Raw genomic sequence first — 18,830 nt, 5'->3', positions numbered from 1 at the left:
GAACCAAATGAACAGTGAGGAAAATGGCCCAGGGTGGGTCAATGAGGGATTGAAGATCAAGTGGTATGGGTCTCCATTGATGCAATGACCACCCATTGATCCAATTACCACCCATGATGGAGGGTAAAGAATGGTGCAGAGCCAATGAAGAAAGAAGCTGGAGAAGTACTGTTGAGGCCTCTATTGTTAACAGAAAATCGCTCCTTGAGCAGCTTTGCCCTATTGGATTCTTTCTGTCTTTGGGTATCACAGTTTAAATGACCATTTGTGTTTCCAAGTGTGATCCAGTTGTCCTACCCAAAGATTTGCTCAAAAAATGAATGACCGGTTGTTCTCCAAGGGTGCCTGAGACCAGATCCATAGGGAATTTTTCCTGTCTTTGCTCTGGAACTGTTCTTTGCTAATAACTTTTCAGGCACTTAACTTTCAAGTATGTCATCCATTCTATTTCAGTGTCAGCATTTTATCTGGACTTGGAAACAGACGTGTGAACCAAAGGGGCTGAATCCATAGTTTTTTTTCCTTCAAAGGAGTCATGCTGATCCAGTGTAAAGACTCAGTAGTGTCATTATTGCTTCTTCTGGTGGCTTATTCTGTAATCTGCCAGTGAGGTGTAGCACCCTCTAGAAAATAAATGTTGAAAACATGGAGATGTGATGAGTCACAGCGCTGAATTTATGACGTTGAAGAGACATTCTTAGCATCCTTTGAAGAGTTTTCCCACAGAGGTTTTTTTGTTTGTTTGTTTGTATTTGGTCATTTGCCATGGATTTGCTCATTTTGGCACATTGCCTTCTACAGATTTTAACTGTGGCCACAGTGCCTTTATTTTTTCTTCTTTTCATGACCTAGCAAATGTATTTCTGTAGACTCCTTAGGAAAAACTTAAATGACATGTATATGAGCACCCTTATCAAAAGTCTACTTTTGTTAGGAGATTTGAAAATACATAAAAATGTAAAGAAAATTAAAAAACAATCTGGATCCCTGTAGAAAAGCCTTGTTAGGTTTTTCTATTTACTTCCAATCTTACAGAGATCATATACTATGGGTGAAAAACATTTCAGCCTGTCAATGAACCACACTGTCTTCTAAAATAACTCTCCAGTAAGGATCCTCTTGAATAGTTCTTGTTGTTCCCGAGGAAATATTTTCCCAAGGACTGCTGGAAGTGGAGTGACCAGGTAACAGTAATTTCTGACAGAGCTGCCCTCTGCTAACGTGGCTGAGATAGTGACCAGGCAGGTCGTGTTGGAATCCTGCATCCGTGCTAAGTCATGCTTCACTTTTTTCCTGTAAAAGGAACTATGAGGGTCCAATGAGGTAGTGATTTCCCGTATTTACATCATTACCATCGTTCTCCCTGGCAGGAATTCAAGTTCCATGAAGGCAAAGGGCTGTGTCTCACGTCCCCAGACCTACAGCACAGTCGGGCACAATCTTCAGGAAACTTGACCTTCCCAACGTCCCGTCATCGGTTGTTTCAGCTCTCCTGGCGCCTATGCCGTGGCTCACGGGGCCCTTTTCCTAGGAAACGGTCCATCTGACACACACTTGAACACTCTGCCTGGAAGCCGCTCCGCTCCGCGCCCCGGTTCAGGGACAAGTGCGGCCTCCAGGCTCGCCGGCACGGCCTGTGGGAACTGGACGCCCAACTCTACGCTCCGCGCGTCCGGGCGCTGGCCCCCTGTCGCCCTGGGAGTCACAGCCGGAGCCCCGCGGAGCCGAGAGCCCCACGCCCCCGGCCCGCCCCGGGATCGCGCCGCGGCTTGTTTACTCCCCGGCGCAGCCTAGTCCGACCCTGGGGCCCGCCCCCGCCCGCCGCCTATTGGCGGAGGAGGCGCCAAGGCTAGCGACGATTGGTCCGGGGGAGGCGGAGGGGTAGGCTGCGCGGGAGGCCGAGAGGGGGCAGCAGGCGATGGCGGCGGCGGCGGCGGCGGCTCCTCTAGGCTGGTTGCTCGCCGCGCTGTGCCTGGGCAACGCCGCCGTAGAGGCGGCGTCGGGCCCGCGAGTGTTGGGCGTCTGTCTGGAGGAGGACGGAGCCGCGGACGTGGGGTGGGAGCGCGGAGAAGAGGTGCGGACTGCACGGGAGGCCACCTTCCGCCTACGCCTTTTCGGCTCCGGCTTGGCCAACAGCTCCTGGTCCTGGGTGGCCCCCGAGGGGGCGGGCTGCCCCGAGGGCGGGCCGGCCGCGGCGCCCGAGGAGGCAGTGGCCCCCACGGGCGAGTGGCGCGCACTGCTGCGCCTGCGCGCCGAGGCCGCGCGCCCGCACTCGGCGCTGCTGGCGGTGCGCGGGGAGCGGGACGCGTCGGCGGCCGAGGAGGCGGTGGCCCCTGCGGGCGAGTGGAGCGCGCTGCTGCGCCTGCGCGCCGAGGCCGTGCGCCCGCATTCCGCGCTGCTGGCGGTGCGCGTGGAGCCAGGCGGCGCGGCAGCCGAGGAGGCGGCGCCGCCCTGGGCTCTGGGCCTGGGGGTGGCGGGGCTGCTGGCGCTGGCGGCGCTGGCGCGGGGCCTGCAGCTGAGCGCGCTGGCGCTGGCGCCGGCCGAGGTGCAGGTGCTCCGCGAGAGCGGCTCGGAGGCCGAGCGTGCGGCGGCGCGGCGCCTGGAGCCCGCGCGGCGCTGGGCCGGCTGCGCTCTGGGCGCGCTGTTGCTACTGGCCAGTCTGGCGCAGGCGGCGCTGGCGGTATTGTTGTATCGCGCGGCCGGCCAGCGCGCCGTGCCCGCCGTGCTGGGCAGCGCAGGGCTCGTGTTCCTGGTGGGTGAGGTGGTGCCGGCTGCCGTGAGCGGACGCTGGACGTTGGCGCTGGCGCCGCGCGCGCTGCTCCTCAGCCGCCTCGCGGTGCTGCTGACACTGCCCGTGGCGCTGCCCGTTGGCCAGTTGCTGGAGCTGGCGGCGCGGCCCGGGCGGCTGCGGGAGCGCGTGCTGGAGCTGGCCCGCGGCGGCGGCGACCCCTACAGCGATCTCAGCAAGGGCGTGCTGCGCTGCCGGACCGTGGAGGACGTGCTCACGCCGCTCGAGGACTGCTTCATGCTGGACGCCAGCGCCGTGCTGGACTTCGGCGTCCTGGCCAGCATCATGCAGAGCGGCCACACGCGCATTCCAGTGTACGAGGAGGAGCGCTCCAACATCGTGGACATGCTCTACCTCAAGGACTTGGCCTTCGTGGATCCCGAAGACTGCACGCCGCTCAGCACCATCACCCGCTTCTACAACCATCCGCTCCACTTCGTCTTCAACGACACCAAGCTGGACGCTGTCCTGGAGGAGTTCAAACGAGGTAACGGGACATCGGGGAGGGGACACGAATGCCAGCGTTCTCCGCTGGAAAAAAGACAGGGGCATATGGAAACTTTGAGGAAAGGGTCTCATCCTTACGGAGGTCCCTCCGAGTACTTAGATGCTGGCCTCACAGCTCTCAGTGACCTTTTGAAATATTCAAAGGCTGTTGTTCAGAGCGCCGTCGAAAGCAAAATTCCACTTTCTCTGGTAGGCCTAACTTGGGGAGCTAGGTCCACTTGACCCTAACCCACCAGTTTTTTCCTTCAAGGTCATTTTTTGTGGGCTTTGGCTTTGTAACAGGTTTAAATTCGTAAGTAGAAACTAGAAGAACAGAAAAGAGGATGGTTTCTAGACACCTGGTTGCTTTCACCTGCACACATAACATCAAATTAGCTGGGCCTGTGACGTTTCAAGATCATTATTAAGGTCTTTTGTGGGTTGCTTCCTTGCTAACAGAAGAAGGAATGATACCTGATTTTCTGCAAGTGTGGAAGACACTTTCACTTTGATTTAATCAGAAACAACTTTATGGATGCTGATTTAGTCTCTGCTTTGTCTTTTGTTTTTGTTTTTGTTTTTTTTTTTTTTTAACTTCCCTTTTCTGACTATGAGGAAGGTCTGTCAGGGTCTCTTTTTTTTTAAGTTTTTTTTATTAGAGAAAGAGAACATGAGAGAGGTCAGCTGGAGAGGGGGCACTTTGCTCTTCGGTTTAAGATGGGCAAGTTGGAGCCAGTGGGAGAGAAGGCCCACCCTCTAGGCTCCTCTTGTTCTGGGATGGTGGGTGGCCTTGGAGCAGCTCTGGAGAAGCCAGAGGTTGAATGAGGAGCTCTCGTCAGTTGTTTTCACCTTTCTCCCCCTCTGACAAGTGAGGGTCATTCTCAGGGGCAGATTGGCTTCGTCTTTCCTCTGACATCCTGGAGCCTTTTCTCTGCCTCTCTTTGCAGTGCACTCCTTTGGCAGGTACCAGTTTTTCCTCATTAAAGTCCTTTTTAGCCTAACCCCTTTCTTCATTCTGCTTATGAACAAAGGGGATATTGCAGCCTTTATGGCGCCTGAGGTTTGAGAAATCTGTTCCCTTCCCGTCTCTCTGCCAAGTGTGTGAGCTGGTGGTGCCCTCTAAGTTTCCTGAAGCTGGAGTCTTGGCATCTTGGCAGCTGTGCCTTTCATCCCTTCAGAGCACTGTCTGTTTTGGAACTCTCTAGTCTGGGAAAGGCCCCTTCTCTGGTGAGGCGCCTCTTAGTTAGTGTGCAGGCTTGAGATGATACCGAATATTTTGGGCAAACATTATTAGGAAGAGCGCGTATTCTAGAGCTGCAGTAAATAAAGTGTGTTTTCTTTAAAGCTGTTAATCCTGCTGTCTTTGTCAGCCCCGCATGAGAATATTTAAGGACAGTCAACCAAAGGAGGAATTAGGATGCATGCTTTCAGAATCTCTGCTTTAAACCACCTGAGTTCAGATTAATTGTCAGAAAGCAAAGGATCCCTGCGATTCTGAAAAGAGACCTGCTGTGAGGAATGTTAACCTAGCACTTTTCTCCTGGGATGTGTTCTGACAGTTTCTTTATTGTGTTCCCTCTCCCGCTATGTCTCTGTCAAATCTTTAAAAAAAAAAAAAAAAAATTAAAGGACATGGGAGGCGCCTGGGTAGCTCAGTAGGTGAAGCATCTGCCTTTGGCTCAGGACATGATCTTGGGGTCCTGGGATCGAGTCCTGTATCAGGCTCCCTGCTCAGTGGGGAGTCTGCTTCTCCCTCCCTCCTTCCCCATGCTTGTGCTCTCTCTCTCTCACTCTGTCTCTCAAATAAATTAATGAAAGAAAGGCAGAGGAATTTAAACTCCATCTGCATTTTTACAAATATCCTAGAAATTAGGCATTGTGGAAGAGTTCTATAGCATCCATGTAATTTAGGAGTACATTTGAGCCTGCTAACTAGAATTAAAGCTCTGTAGAGCTTTTTCAGGGCTTTCTGGTTGATGCTGTTAAGATGCACCATCTGCCCCTTAACCTGAGGCTCTGTGCTCCGGGAGAACTGTAGGCACCTGTCCTGGGGCCTGTGGTGTTTCCAGTCAGCCAGCCAGGGGCCTGTGTGTTTTCAGAGCATTGTATCCCATCAGATGAGAAATAAACTTTAATCCCTCCAGCTGCCTGTTCTTTGTGTAGCCCTCCTGCTTTTTCGTGGTTGCCGTCTCGACCCCTCAGACATTCTGTCTTGAGATGAAATCACATGACCACTGTGTCGGGGGATCTTTCAGGGGCTCTGCTTTTGTCTGTTATCCAGTTACCCCATGCGGCAGGTCACTGAGAGACTTGTGCCTGTTTTACAGAAGTTTGAAAGCAGGGGAGAAGTTAGTCCCTTCTAAGGGTAACCTGCTTGAGGGGCTGGCATTCTGGAAGAATGCAGCCGAAATGGATTCTCTCTGCCCTTAGACGGTCATCTAGAACCTGGGCTTTGGTTCCCAGATTCTGACCAAAATTGTATGTCGAGCTTCGGCCGTCCTCATCCAGTCTGACAGATTAGTATCACATGGGGGGTCGGCTTGGCCCTCACAGAAGTGATGCCCCGTCTGCCGGTGTGAGCCATTCCCAGCACAGATACCCAGGGGTGGGAAGCATCTGGAAATGCTGCTGTTCTTCATTCAGTACTTCTGTCTCAGCAGGAATGAGCAGGTAGTTCTCGGGGACCCGTGGCCTTTTTCTCCTGGAAAGGGGGAAGACAGTGCAGTATTTCTGCCTTTAATTTTTGTCTGAACATGTTAGAGCGTCCTGAAGAACAGTACTTTCTTTAGAAGGGCCTCTGGGCTGGAGACAGTACCCTAGCCCAATGTAACTCACCCAGAGGGGAGGGTCTCCTAAGATTTGGTCTGTTGTTCTCCAGTGAACGTGAGTTAAATGTGATGGTTAAGAGAATGGATTCAGGGCACCTGGGTGGCTTAGTCAGTTAAGCGTCTGCTTCAGCTCAGGTCATGATCCCAGGGTCTTGGGATCCAGTCTTGCGTTGGGGGAGGTCCCTGCTTAGTGTGGGCTGCTTCTCCTCCTCCCTTTGCTCCCTCCTGCTCATGGTCTCTTTCTCTCTCTCTGCCAAATAAATAAATAAAATATAAATAAAATCTTAGAAAAGAAAAAACACATTCAGGAGCCTGTTGCCTGGGTTCAAATCTCAGTTTTGGACTTCGGTGAGTCACTGAAGCTCTCTTTAGCCTCAGTTTTCTTGGCAGACTGCAAATGGGAATAATACTCTCTTCCCAGTAAGTTGTTAAATGAATACAGCACTTAGTGGCCAACACACAGTAGGCACATTTGTGCCACATTTCTTCAGTTCAGAGGTGTGTTGCTTTTTGCGTTTCAACATTTCTGCAATCAGGATGTGCCTCACAATTGACAGCATCTTCAATTTGATGAAATACATTAAATGTTTTCTTTTTCTTTTCTAGAGCCTCATTCCTTTTTTTAAGATTTTATTTATTTATGTTTTAAATATTTAAGATTTATTTATTTATTTGACAGAGAGAGAAATCACAAGTAGGCAGAGAGGCTGGCAGAGAGAGAGGGGGAAACAGTCTCCCCACTGAGCAGAGAGCCCGATGCGGGGCTCGATCCCAGTACCCCGAGATCATGACCTGAGCCAAAGGCAGAGGCCCAATCTACTGAGCCACCAAGGTGCCCCTAAGATTTTATTTTTAAGTCATCCCTACACCCAGCATGGGGCTTGAACTCACGACCCTGAGATCAAGAGTTGCATGCTCCACCAACTGAGCCAGCTGGGTGCCCCTCCCTCATTCCTTTCTTGATCATTTGGCCAGTGGTCTATTAATAATAACGGCTTTTGGTTGACTGGACATTTTCATTTTACCTAATTTGGAGCAGAGGTCTTTCTGCACCTGATGCTGGGTCATGGGGCGTGGATGCTGAAAGAATGAGGCAGAGCATGCCTCATTCAAGAGACTATGTTTCTGAACTCAAGTTCACTACACTGTAACTAAACCCAAGGTATATAAAGTATAATTGACCCAAAGAAGTGAACTTGACTTTTCGCTTTACCAAAAGATTCTTGAAGTAGATACCAGGCTTCCTTTTACCCAAAACCTTTTTCATTAATAATGAAGGGCATGGCTGAGATGAGTTACTTAGAGTTCATATCCTAGACTTGCACAACTCCATTGAGCAGCCACTGCCCACATGGGGTTAAAAGGCAGCTGGGCTGAACTGAGATGTGCTCGCAGTGCCTAACATACACCAGACTTCAAAGACAGTACAAAAAAGGAATATATGTTTAAATTTAAAAAAAATTTTTTTTTTAAAGATTTTATTTATTTGACAGAGAGAGATCACAAGTAGGCAGAGAGGCAGGCAGAGAGAGGGGGAAGCAGGCTCCCCGCCGAGCAGAGAGCCCGATGCGGGGCTTGATCCCAGGAACCTGAGATCATGACCTGAGCCGAAGGCAGAGGCTTAACCCACTGAGCCACCCAGGCGCCCCTAAATTTAAAAATTTTTTAAATTAATTTTTTAAAGATTTTATTTGTAAGTAATCTCTATATCCAATATGGGGCTTGAACTTACAACCCCAAGATCAAGAGTCACATGCTCTACCAACTGAGCCAGCCAGCTGCCCCTGTTTTAATATTTTAAATTTTTTTAGATTTTATTTATTTGAGAGAGAGAGAGCACGTGCTGGAGGGGGAGGGGAAGAGGCGAGAGACTCTCAAGCAGACCCCATACTGAGTGTGGAACCTGATGTGGGGCTTGATCTTGCAACTCTAAGGTAATGAACAGAGCTGAAATCAAGAATTGGATGCTTAACTGACTGAGCCACCCAGGAGCCCCTGTTCTAATATTTTTATATTGATTGCATGTTATAGTGATATTGAGGGCTATATAGAGTTAATTACAATATGTTGTTAATTTCACTTGTGTCTTTTTTTTTTTTTTTTTTTTTTTTTTTTTTTATGTGGCCACCAGAAATTTAAAATTGCATATGTGGTTTCCATTCTGTTTCTTTTGGGCAGGTATAAAGTTTTATAGATGAAAAGCAGAGTCATTTCTTGAAGTTTTCTCAACATTCCCCAGCACTCTGAAGCTTGGGCTTTTGTTCAAACTTCTATTTCTTGATCAGACAAGGAAACAAACAGGAAGCTCACCTAAAGGAGGGGAAGGTGAACAGCTCCAGGCTGCAGCTCCTCCTTCTACACCGTCTGGGCTCTTACTGGCCGCTCACCATTTGTCGTCTTCCCCTGGATGACTTGTATAGATCTTGGCTTCTGGAAAGAAAGGACAGCTTTCAGACCTGGGGAAACTTCCCCAGGAAAGTCACTGCGTGGCCCCTCTGCCCCTACACCCAATTTAGGCCGTCCCAGGGGAGCCCATGCTTCTGGAGTCAGTGCCCTTGTGCGTGCAGTCCTCCCTCATCTGGTTGGTCGGACCATCCTTATCTAAATCGCGTTCCTGTGGACCCAGGCTGACATGGCGCTGCCCTTGCCTGTGTGGCCTCGTGCAGCTGACCACAGTGCCTGAGATGGAGGGTCCTCATGTGTAAAGGGAAGCTCATCCACATGAGTGTGTTGATAGTCTTAGGTAAGAACTTAGGGAGAATCTCACTAGTGCCTGGTACCTTGTGGGACCTTGTGGGAACACAGACACCAGCTTCTGTCACTCTGATGAGCTCGTACCAGGTAGGACTAAGCAAAATGGGAGGCCCCCCGACCAGCTGTAATCTGAGCATCCCCTCCCCCAGGGAAGTCCCACCTGGCCATCGTGCAGAAGGTGAACAATGAGGGTGAAGGTGACCCCTTCTACGAGGTGCTGGGCCTGGTCACCCTGGAGGACGTCATTGAGGAGATCATCAAGTCTGAGATCCTGGACGAGTCTGAGGACTACCGTGAGTTTTGACTCCTGGCGTTGTTCCATCTCAACTGGTCTGTCAAGCTTGCTGAGATGTGTGGTGTTCATCAACCTCAGAGGACAGTAGGTCTCCGTGTTGTTGACACAAGGCTGGATCTCCAGTCTGAGCCTAGCCGGGCGTTCGAGGGACGGTGCCAGCATGGCCTCCTTGCAGGAGGGCCCCTACCTGTGCCTGGAGGTGGCCTGGTGGGTGGGGCCTCTGCCCTTTATGGGCCTTTCCCAGGCTCTCGTCTTCCTTGGCCTTTTGGCTTTCTCATGTTCTTTCCTACATTGCAGCAGCCTCTCCTCAAAGAATCCCATTCTTTACTGCTGGACAGTCTTAACAAAACAGAAGATCCTGGGGCCTGTGATTGTGCCTTAGAGGTGTCTGCCTCTTAGGAAGATGGCTGAGGTCTGCAGGGCAGACACAGAGCCCATGCTTGATGGCCCAGGCCTTACGTGCACTCTTGGGACAGAACCCCCACCCAACTCTGTTTACTGTCAAGTAATTGCTTTGCCCAGAGTCTGTCCCCAAAATGCAGCCTCTTGAGTTTGGCTCCTCAGACTGCCATAAGCATGGGGACATCAGGTTAGTCGCTGCTGTGTAGCCTCTGTAAGCTGCAAAGATAATGGTTTCTGGTGACCAACTGTGGCTCTTTCTAAAGCAGCCTTGCTGTCCTGTTGGTGTTTACCTTCCAAGCTCCGAAGAGAGGAGCAGTCCCTTCCTGTACTTTCTCAGGCTATAGCTGGAGTAAAGGCCTGTGCCCTCTGTCGTGAGTGCCAGGTTTGCTCTGTGCTGGGAGTGGCCGCCGGGCCCCAGCAAGGCAGCATGCTGAGGCTGTATCCCTGGGCTCTGATGCTGCCTCCCCTACTGAAAACCCCCAGGCCTTAGCACCATGCCTTCGTTTGGTCATGCTGATTGGAGGGACGCTGTGCCTCAGTGGGCCTTCTCACCATCCTAGGAGACGCTGCCGTGAGGAAGAAGCCCACTCCTCTGAGTGCCCCTGTCAAGCGGAAAGAGGACTTCTCCCTGTTCAAGGTGTCTGATGATGAATATAAAGTGAAGATCTCGCCTCAGCTGCTCTTGGCCACCCAGCAATTCCTGTCCCAAGGTGAGGGTGAAGGGTTAGCCTTTGCTTTCTTGCTCACATCCAGTGGGTCAGGAGGCCCCCAGGGCAGACACCGAGGGCCCTCATTCCCAGTAAGGAGGAGAGTATCCTGGAGAACTTCTTTGCTTCTCTCTAGCCCCGCCAGCGTCTCCAGGCATCTGAGGGGGCAGCTCCTCATGACTGGGCTGAGAGCAGGAGCTAGTCTGGTGTCTTCTCTGGCGGGCCATGGCAGGGAGCCTTGGCCTGAGGGGGTGTGGCCTGCCCAGTACTCTTGTGTTGGGGAGGTGACTTGGCTTGGGGCAGCAGGAGTCGGGTGTAGTCATGCAGGCCACTCTGGGCCCAATGTACACGGTCCCTTTATTCCGCCGTGGGGCAGAGGTGGATGTGTTCAGCCCCTTGCGGATCTCTGAGAAGGTCCTGCTGCACCTGCTGAAGCATCCCAGCGTCAACCAGGAAGTGAGGTTTGATGAGAGCAACCGTCTAGCTGCTCACCATTACCTGTACCAGCGCAGCCAGCCAGTGGACTACTTCATTCTCATCCTGCAGGTAACTGCCAGCCCATGCTGGAGCCCCCAACTTGCTCAGAAAGTAGGGGAGGGTCTGAGAGGGAGGATCGTCTCCATCCACACCCCCTGGATAACTGGGGTTGGTGCTTTCTCCCTGTGCTCTCTTCTGGCAGGAGAGGTAATCTGTCCACATGTGTTTCTTTCCCTGCCCCTCCTTCCTCCCTCTCCCTACACCTCCCAGGGCAGGGTTGAGGTGGAGATCGGGAAAGAGGGCCTGAAGTTCGAGAATGGGGCCTTCACCTACTATGGAGTGTCTGCCCTGACAGCACCATCCTCGGGTAAGCTGCAGCCCTTCCTGGCTCCCTGGGGCCCGGGACTCTGGGCTGGCTTTTCTCCTGTCGGGGCTGTGTCGAGGGAGGGGGCAGTATGTTTGGGGCTGTCTCTGTTGCTTGCCCTCCTTTTCTGTGTTTGTGGCCATGTTCCTCCCAGAGGGATCTGTGGGGTGGATCTTCGAGACGGTGCAGTTGTCCCCCCCAGAGACATCACTGATTGTTCCTTCTGCTAGTTCACCAGTCCCCGGTGTCCTCGCTCCAGTCCCTCCGCCACGACCTGCAGCCCGAGCCAGTTGATGGTGCCCGCTTGTCTGCGTACTGTCCTGACTACACCGTGAGGGCCCTCTCCGACCTGCAGCTCATTAAGGTGACTATCTGGGCTGCTCATTGGTGCTGGCTGTTAGCCAGCTTTGTGTCTCTAAGGGGCTAAATCAGCCAGCTACAAGTTTGTATGGATTAAGAGTAAATTCTGCTTGAGTCTTTCTGAGACATGCCAGAGCAAGTCTTGCCCTGAAGGACAGACGTCCTTGGCTCCAGGAAGTCCCTCTGACTTCTGGTAGTCTAGTCCCATTGCTGGGACTGTGCACCCAGCTTCCTTTTGAGATCTTGAAGACACTGCTTGATTGCTCTTCTCTGCCTTTAGCTGGCTTAATGCTCTTCTTTTTTCTTGATCCTGCCGAATGTGATGCTCCCACCTAGTTCTGGTGCTTATGGGCAGGAGGGAGACATGTGACCTTCCTAGACCTCACTTTCTCTGCCTGGCTTCGCGAGTTGCACCTGCCTGGGAATGCTTTCTGTTCTCCAGGTCACGAGGCTGCAGTACCTCAATGCACTCCTGGCTACTCGAGCCCAGAGCCTGCCACAGTCCCCGGAGAACGCAGACCTCCAGGTCATCCCAGGCAGCCAGACCAGGCTCCTTGGGGACAAGACAGCCACAGCAGCAGGTGAGCCCCACAAGGCCACATCCCTCGGTATGGGCAGGCACGTCCTTTGCCGCTCCTTGCCACTCCCACACACACTCACTCTCTGCCCCCACTCTGCCTTGTGTTTCTCTTTCCTTGTCCCCTTTTCTGCCCATCCTTTCCTTTTTCTCTTTTCATTGTTCTTAGTAGCTCCAGTGACACTGCACCACAGACCAGCTGGCATTGAACTTATGTTCAGTCAGCATTTTCTCTGGAGGACTGTTAGGATGAGTTGCCTTAATTAGAGAACAGGTACTAAATGGGAATAAGATCAAGTTCAGACACTCTTAGTCAGTTAGGATTGGGGGTAGGTCACCAGTGGGCCCAGCTCCGAAGGTGGCTGGCTAGCGGACACCATCCCAGGAGCTGAGAAGGGCAGCAGCTGAGGTGTTTGGTCAGGTCAAGCTAACATATAAGGCCTGTCCCTCACATCTTCCACTGTGAGCCAGATACCATCTTGGAAGAAATAGACTTTGTAATGTGGGGTGGGGCATGGACCAGCAGACCCTGCCTTGTAGATTATAAGGAGGGAAAATAAAAAGGAGCCTGTGGAGAGTGGGCTTTGGGTAGGAGTGCTAAAAAGTTCAGGTTGCCTTGTTACTCAGGAAGGTACTTTTATTCTGATTGAGCTCCTAAGTTGGGGTCAGAGATTCACTTGAAGGCTGGGTGGTCCTGGGGGAGTGGGTGGGGCTTCCAGAGAGGCTGTGGAAGGAGCTGCAGGCTGCCGGCTGCCCTGGGCACTCTGAAGTGGGGACACCGAGCTCTCTTGAACACTAGCTCTCCCTGGCAACACACTAGGAGCTTTGCTCGTCCTCATTCGTCTAAGACAACTTCTCCATTTTCAGAGGTGGTAGTTGTTAGACCCATTTTACAGATGAAGAATCAGAAGCAGAGAGAGACCTAGGCACCCTGGCTTGGAGCCTGTGCATGCCTTTGGCCTCTGGGCATTGGTGTGTCACAGGGACACAGACATAGGGTTTGGTTACTTAGACCCACCCTTGAGAACACAAACGTATTTTTTGGTTTTTTGCTTTTTTTTTTTTTTATTTATATATTTGATAGAGATCACAAGTAGGCAGAGAGGCAGGCAGAGAGAGAGGAAGGGAAGCAGGCTCCCTGCTGAGCAGAGAGCCTGATGTGGGGCTCGATCCCAAGACTCTGGGATCCTGAACCAAAGGCAGAGGCCTTAACCCACTGAGCCACCCAGGCACCCCCACGAACGTGTTTTTATGATGCCTGCTTTCTGAGAGGAGATGTGCAGGTGCAAGGGACAGGAACCCCTCCCCAGGCCTGTGAGTGGCTCAGCTCCTGAGTGCTCCATCTCTGTGTGCTGGTGAAAGGGGGTCCCAGCTTGAGGCATGCTGCTCCAGCTCTGGATCTGGGCCTTCTCAGTGAATATGTACTGAGAAGTGGTGTTCTGTGTTTTAGGACTGATCACGGTTCTGTATTTACCTGCTGTGATGTTCTGTTGTGAGATGCCACTTACACCATCCCTTTAGACTTGGGTCTCAAAAGTCAGTATGTTTTTGTTTTTTCAAAATGTGAGTGTTTGGTTTTGTTTTTTTTTTTTTTTTCGATGTGAATCTTTTCTGTCTTCATCTGCTTATTCAGACTGTATGTGTTCTATTCAAGGTGTACACTTAAAATCTAAGAATGATGGTTTTTTCCTTCATTTCATCCTTTATTATATATGCAGTTTTTTAAGGTCCTTTTTGGGCTTCAGCCGTTCATTGGGCGGTTCTCTGAGGAAGCTCAGGTGTCCCCTGAAAGCTCTCTTTGCACCACTTTGCTTTTACAGAAGACTTAGGTTCGTGCCCATTTTCACTAACTGAAAGAACTCTGAAGAAGAGTTTTGCTTTATGAAATGGTAATTGTTTCTTTGCTTTATGCCGTGCTGGCTTACATGAGATTTCATGGGAGCGCTCTGCTGTCGGGAGGCGGGGGAGACGTGTGACCTGCAGTGGCCCTGTGGGTCCTTTGCCTCTCTGCAGTGGCTTACCCGCTTTGCACGGGGGCGGTGTCCTTGCCAGTGACGTTTATCTGAGGCCATTATGCTGAGCGTAGTGCACTGCCATCTCATTCTTTTGTGAGGATGTTGGTTTTCCCCCATTCGAGACCGGATATTTGTCTCCCGAGCAGCTGGCCTGCCGTCCTCCCGCTCCCTGCCTCAGCCTCTGAGGCTCTGCTGCGGCTCATCTGTGCTCGGTGGGCCCTGCCGAGAGGGTCTTCGTGTCAGTGGCTCATCTGTGCTTGGCGGCCCGTGCTGCCCCCAGGAGGGCTTCGTGCCGCTGCGCTTATTATGTCGCCAGGAACACTGCTCAGATAGTGTGGGTTGGAACCACCCCTGATTGACTTGGGCACCAGATTTGCTGGCAGAGAAATGCCTTTATTGAGATGCTTGGGAAATTTGTAATTCCTGCAGCGGGGATGGGCAGACTGGCTGGTTGTTTATGGATTGTATATAGCTGCCTTTGGCTACGGCTGTGGAGCGGACTTGTTGCCACAGGGATGGAGACCTGCAAAACCTAAAAATGTAGGCCCTTTGCAGAAGGTTCCTGGACCCCTGGCCCATCATATCAGACTCAGCATAGCTCCTGCACAATGACCATTCCCAGAGCTGATTTCCAAAGGAGAGTCCACTCCAGAGCCGTGCTACCTGCTCCCTCTGGTTCCGAGCCTCGGGCCACAGGGGGCACACCTCTCCGGCCCCCGCCTGCCCCCCCTCAGCAGCCTGCGGGGTTGCCCAAGCCGAGCTGCCCTGCTGGCGCAGCTGCACAGCTGGTTTCCTCTTGTCTCTCTCCCCTCTGCTCTCTCTAGCCTTCCCCGTAGACCTTTCCCTCTTTGGCACATTTGGAAACTGCAGTTGATAATTGACTGTGGACTAGTGAGCATTTTTTGTTTTCAGAAAACACCCAAGGTAAATATCTTCCCTTTCCCTTTCCTTTGCTTTCCTTCCCCATCCCTCTAGCTGCCGGGAGGGGCCCTGGACACTGCTGCCCCCAGACAGGGAGGTGTTTCTCCCGGGGTGGGTGGTGAGGGGGCCCTTCTTGTCCTTCATTGCTACTTACCATCTCATTTGCTAAAAGACAGGCGGGGTCATGAAAAAACCTGCTCAGTGGTGGAAACTACAGCTTCCTTTGGGGCAGGGCCTTTCGTGTCCCTGGCAGGCTTCTTTCGCCCAGCCTTATGGCCTCCGGCTCCTGTGAGCAGAAACCCCCTGGCCTGCTTTCCCGCCTCTCGCCAATGCAGCCCTCCTCCTCCCAGTGGTTTTCTCTTGGGAGGTGGAGTTAGCCTGCCGACTCCTGCCTGCTCACTCCCAGCTCTGCCTTGGCACTGAGGTGTCCTGCGGCTCCTCCGCCTTGCCAGCCCCTCCTGTCCTGAAGAGAGTTTTGATACTTGGTTTGGATGGGACCTGCTTCCTTCGCTGGCTTTGATATTAATTCTCCTTTTCCTCTCTCCTCTAGGGCCGCACCACAGCAGACCCGGCCTCCCAGCAGAGGAGAGCCCTGGGCGGAACCCAGGGGTTTAACTGCTTGCCAGGCAGCCCCAGGTCTGGGGAATGGACAAGCACTTGGGGAACTGGAGAGCCGAGGAGTAGCTTCCTGTCAGCCTGTCCCCAGCCCCTTCAGGCCACGTTTTAGATGGCCCTTATAGATGTGGGTCCTGGGCTGTCCTCAGAACCAGACTTCAGTGCCAGGAGCCTTCAGCAGTCCTGCCCTCCTTTAGGAAATGGGGGTCAGTTGGGGCACAGCCCTCCAGCCCTGCTTCTGAATGGGAATGAAAAGGACACCGTCCTCTCTGGTCCCCAGGACCCAGCCTTCTCCCCGTGACAGTGCAGTGTATTTATACCTCTTTGGGCCAAGCCATGATGTGAGTGCACGATTATTGCCTTTATGTGGCTGTGACCTGTACTCACTTCGCTTTTAATTTGCCAGCCTTCTGCTGCTGGCAGCACTTTCCGAGCAAACCAGGGGCACTAGGTTGGGCTGGGGGTTCACATCCTTGGCCACAGTGAACTATTTGGCTTCCCTTACAATGCCATGTTTCCAAGCACGTGCCCCAGCCTGTCCCACGTGCCAAACCTTGAAGCTCAGTGACCCACCAGTATGTCCCACTGTCCTGCTCCCTCCCGTGGAGGTTGCTTCTCTGAGCTCTGCACTCAGAGCCCCAAGCAAACAAGCTGGCCCCCAGTGGCACTGAGGAGGCCTGCTCCTTCTGCTTCTCTGCCTGTCTTACTTAGTTGCCACTAACAGTATTGTAACTTTCTGTGTTTGAAGAAGAGAGGTCATACTTGGGAGGACAGGGTGTGCTGCCCCTAACCCTCTCTCAATTGCTGGATCCCGGGGAGTGTAGCCAACCGTTAGGCCTACTTTGTACCTCCTTCCTGGGCCTCCATGGAGAGCTGGGTGGCTGCCATCTGCATGGAGAGCAGCAAGGAGGAGAAGGGTTGGTTGTGGAGCAGGTAGAGCCTCATCCCCTTTCTTTAAAACAATACAAACAAAAACTCTCATCGGTTTTTCTTGTATCTGTAACATTTCAGCTCTTTGCTTTTTTTTTTTGCTGTTCTTAGCTACAGGGTTTTAGAGCATTGGGAACAAGAAGGCATTTATGTTTTCTTTCTGGTTTACCCATTCTTACCTCCTGCAGTTCTTCAACTGTGTAGAAACTGGGGCGTCACAGAGACCTAGTGTTGCAGATTGGATAGGAGGGAGGAGGACTTCTAGAGGCTTCTCAGAGGAATTCAGGTCCCTTATCTGGGACCAGTGGGAATGAAGGCCAAAGAACAATGGCATGCTCGCTTAGAAACTTCTCAAGGAATACTAAGAGCAAACCCAGGTGGGAAACATTTTACGATCATCTTTCTCTAGAACAGTGGTTCTTAACTTTAGCTGCATGTTAGAATCACCTGGCAAATTGAAAAATACTGATACCTGATATCTGGGGCTCCCTCTTTGAGGGAGCCTGATTTGGTTAATCTGAGGATCAGGATTTTATTTTTTCAAACAATTTTAATTAAAACAAAAAACTATGCTTTTTTTTTTTCCTCTTAAGTCACCTGCACACCCAGTATGGGGCTTGAACTCCCAACCCTGAGATTAAGAGTCGTGTGCTCTACCGACTGAGCTGGCCAGGCACTTCTGAAACAATTTTATTGTACATAAGAGTGAAGAGTTCTATCTACCCTTCACCCAGCTTCCCTTAATGTTAACATCTTACATAACCTGGTACATCTATCAGAACTAAAAAAATTAACATCTGTACAAACCTGTGAACTGAATTACAGAGTTCATTGGATCTTATCAGTTTCCAGTAATGTCCTTTTTCCGTTGCAGGATCCAATCCAGGATACCAAGTTGCATTTAGAGTTATTGCTTACTCTTATCTGACTTGTTTTGAAATAATTACAGATTTGTAGGAAGTTGCAAGCTGGAGGGACCCTTCACCCAGTTTTCCTCCATGGTTATTCTTGCACAGTTAGAACACAGTATCAACACCACGAAGGTGACACTGGCCAAGTGTGAGGAATCGTTCTCTGTCCTCCTGGGTAGATTTGTGTAGCTGCCACTGCACTCTCAGTAGAGCTGTCCCACCACCACAAGGGTCTCTCTCGGAGCTCCCCGTTAGAACCCCAGCCACCCGCATGGCCTCCATCCCCAATCCCTGGCAACCACTAATCTAAGATTTTGTCATTTCAACAACATTGTATACAGTGTGTGACCCACCAGTCACCAGTTCGGGATTGGCTTTTTTCATTCTGCAGAATATTCCAGAGACGGTTCCAGGTTGTTGTGTGTGTCGGTAGCTCATTCCTTTTTATTGCTGCGTAGTATTCCTTGGTATGCTCACTGTCCCGTTGAAGGACGTCTGGGTGGCTATTCCAAATAAAGCTGCTATGAACATTCCTTACAGGTTTTTGTGTTAACGTTGGCTCTCTGAGGAAAATGTCCAGTAATACAGTAACAAGGTTGTGTGGTCATTGCATGGTTGATTTTTTTAAAGAGACCGCCACACTGCCTTTGGCTGTATGATTTTGTGTTCCCACCAGTGACGTGTGAGTGAGCCAGTTCCTCTAAATCCTCACCAGCATTTGGTGTTGTCACCGTTTATTTTTAGGTAGGTGTATAGCAAGATCTCATTGTGGTTTCCAGTTGTATTAACATAACGGCTGATGGAGATCTTTTCATGTGCTGCTTATGTGAAATAACTATTGTTTTTCACCCATTTCTGGTTGGATTGTATGGTCTTTCACTGTTGTTTTGAGAGTTCTTTATATAGTCTACTAGTCCTTTGTTGGGTTTTTGGCTTGCAAATATTTTCTCTCAGTCTGTATCTTATTTTTTTCATCCTAAAACAGGATCTTTTATACAGCAAAAGTTGTTAATTTTTTTAAAAGATTTTATTTATTTGAGAGTGAGAGAGCATGGGAGTGGGTAGGGTGAGAGGGAGAAGCAGACTCCCTGCTGAGTAGGGAGCCCGGTATGGGACTCAATCCCAGGATGCTGGGATCATGACCTGAGCTGAGGGCAGCCGCTTAACCAACTGAGCCACCCAGGTGTCCCTCTTTGTGCTAAGTTTTGAGGGTTTTTAAATTTTTGTATAAGATTTAGGTCAAGGTGTTTTCTTATTTTTTTCTAAGCCTATGGACGTCTGGTTGCTCCAGCACCATTTGTTGCAAAGGCTTTCCACTATTGAATTTGACACCTTTGTCAAAAATCAGTTGGGCATATTTGTGTCTATTTCTGGGTTGTCTGTTTTGTTCTATTGATCTG

At 51.2% G+C, this 18,830-nt stretch overlaps 1 protein-coding gene across 3 annotated transcripts; it reads left to right on the top strand.

Annotated features, from left to right (window-relative positions):
* The first annotated feature begins 1,897 nt into the window (after nt 1–1,897).
* Nucleotides 1,898–17,969, top strand: CNNM3 (cyclin and CBS domain divalent metal cation transport mediator 3). Of its 3 annotated transcripts, XR_007130055.1 has the most exons (9): nt 1,898–3,275; nt 9,006–9,149; nt 10,114–10,263; nt 10,637–10,806; nt 11,008–11,104; nt 11,332–11,465; nt 11,904–12,042; nt 14,878–14,977; nt 15,525–17,969. XR_007130055.1 is itself a non-coding variant. In XM_047745426.1 (8 exons), the coding sequence occupies exons 1-8, from the start codon at nt 1,919–1,921 to the stop codon at nt 15,587–15,589; spliced, it is 2,256 nt and encodes a 751-aa protein (XP_047601382.1). In that variant the 5' UTR covers nt 1,898–1,918; the 3' UTR covers nt 15,590–17,969. The 3 variants fall into 3 exon arrangements, 2 of the variants coding, with proteins under 2 accessions (XP_047601382.1, XP_047601383.1); XM_047745426.1 differs by lacking the exon at nt 14,878–14,977; XM_047745427.1 differs by lacking the exons at nt 11,332–11,465; nt 11,904–12,042; nt 14,878–14,977; nt 15,525–17,969 and having other exon boundaries at nt 10,940–11,075.
* Nucleotides 17,970–18,830: the final 861 nt, after the last annotated feature.

Source organism: Lutra lutra, chromosome 9 (assembly GCF_902655055.1).
Source record: "Lutra lutra chromosome 9, mLutLut1.2, whole genome shotgun sequence".
Taxonomy (NCBI): domain Eukaryota; kingdom Metazoa; phylum Chordata; class Mammalia; order Carnivora; family Mustelidae; genus Lutra; species Lutra lutra.
The sequence above is the reverse complement of the archived record's forward strand: the minus strand, read 5'-3'. Positions and strand labels throughout refer to the sequence as shown.

Coding starts and splice junctions, on each gene's coding strand:
- CNNM3 (XM_047745426.1), top strand. CDS start 1,919: ATGGCGGCGGCGGCGGCGGCGGCTCCTCTAGGCTGGTTGCTCGCCGCG. Junction 11,105..11,331: donor CCTGACAGCACCATCCTCGG/GTAAGCTGCAGC, acceptor TCCTTCTGCTAG/TTCACCAGTCCCCGGTGTCC. Junction 11,466..11,903: donor CCGACCTGCAGCTCATTAAG/GTGACTATCTGG, acceptor TCTGTTCTCCAG/GTCACGAGGCTGCAGTACCT.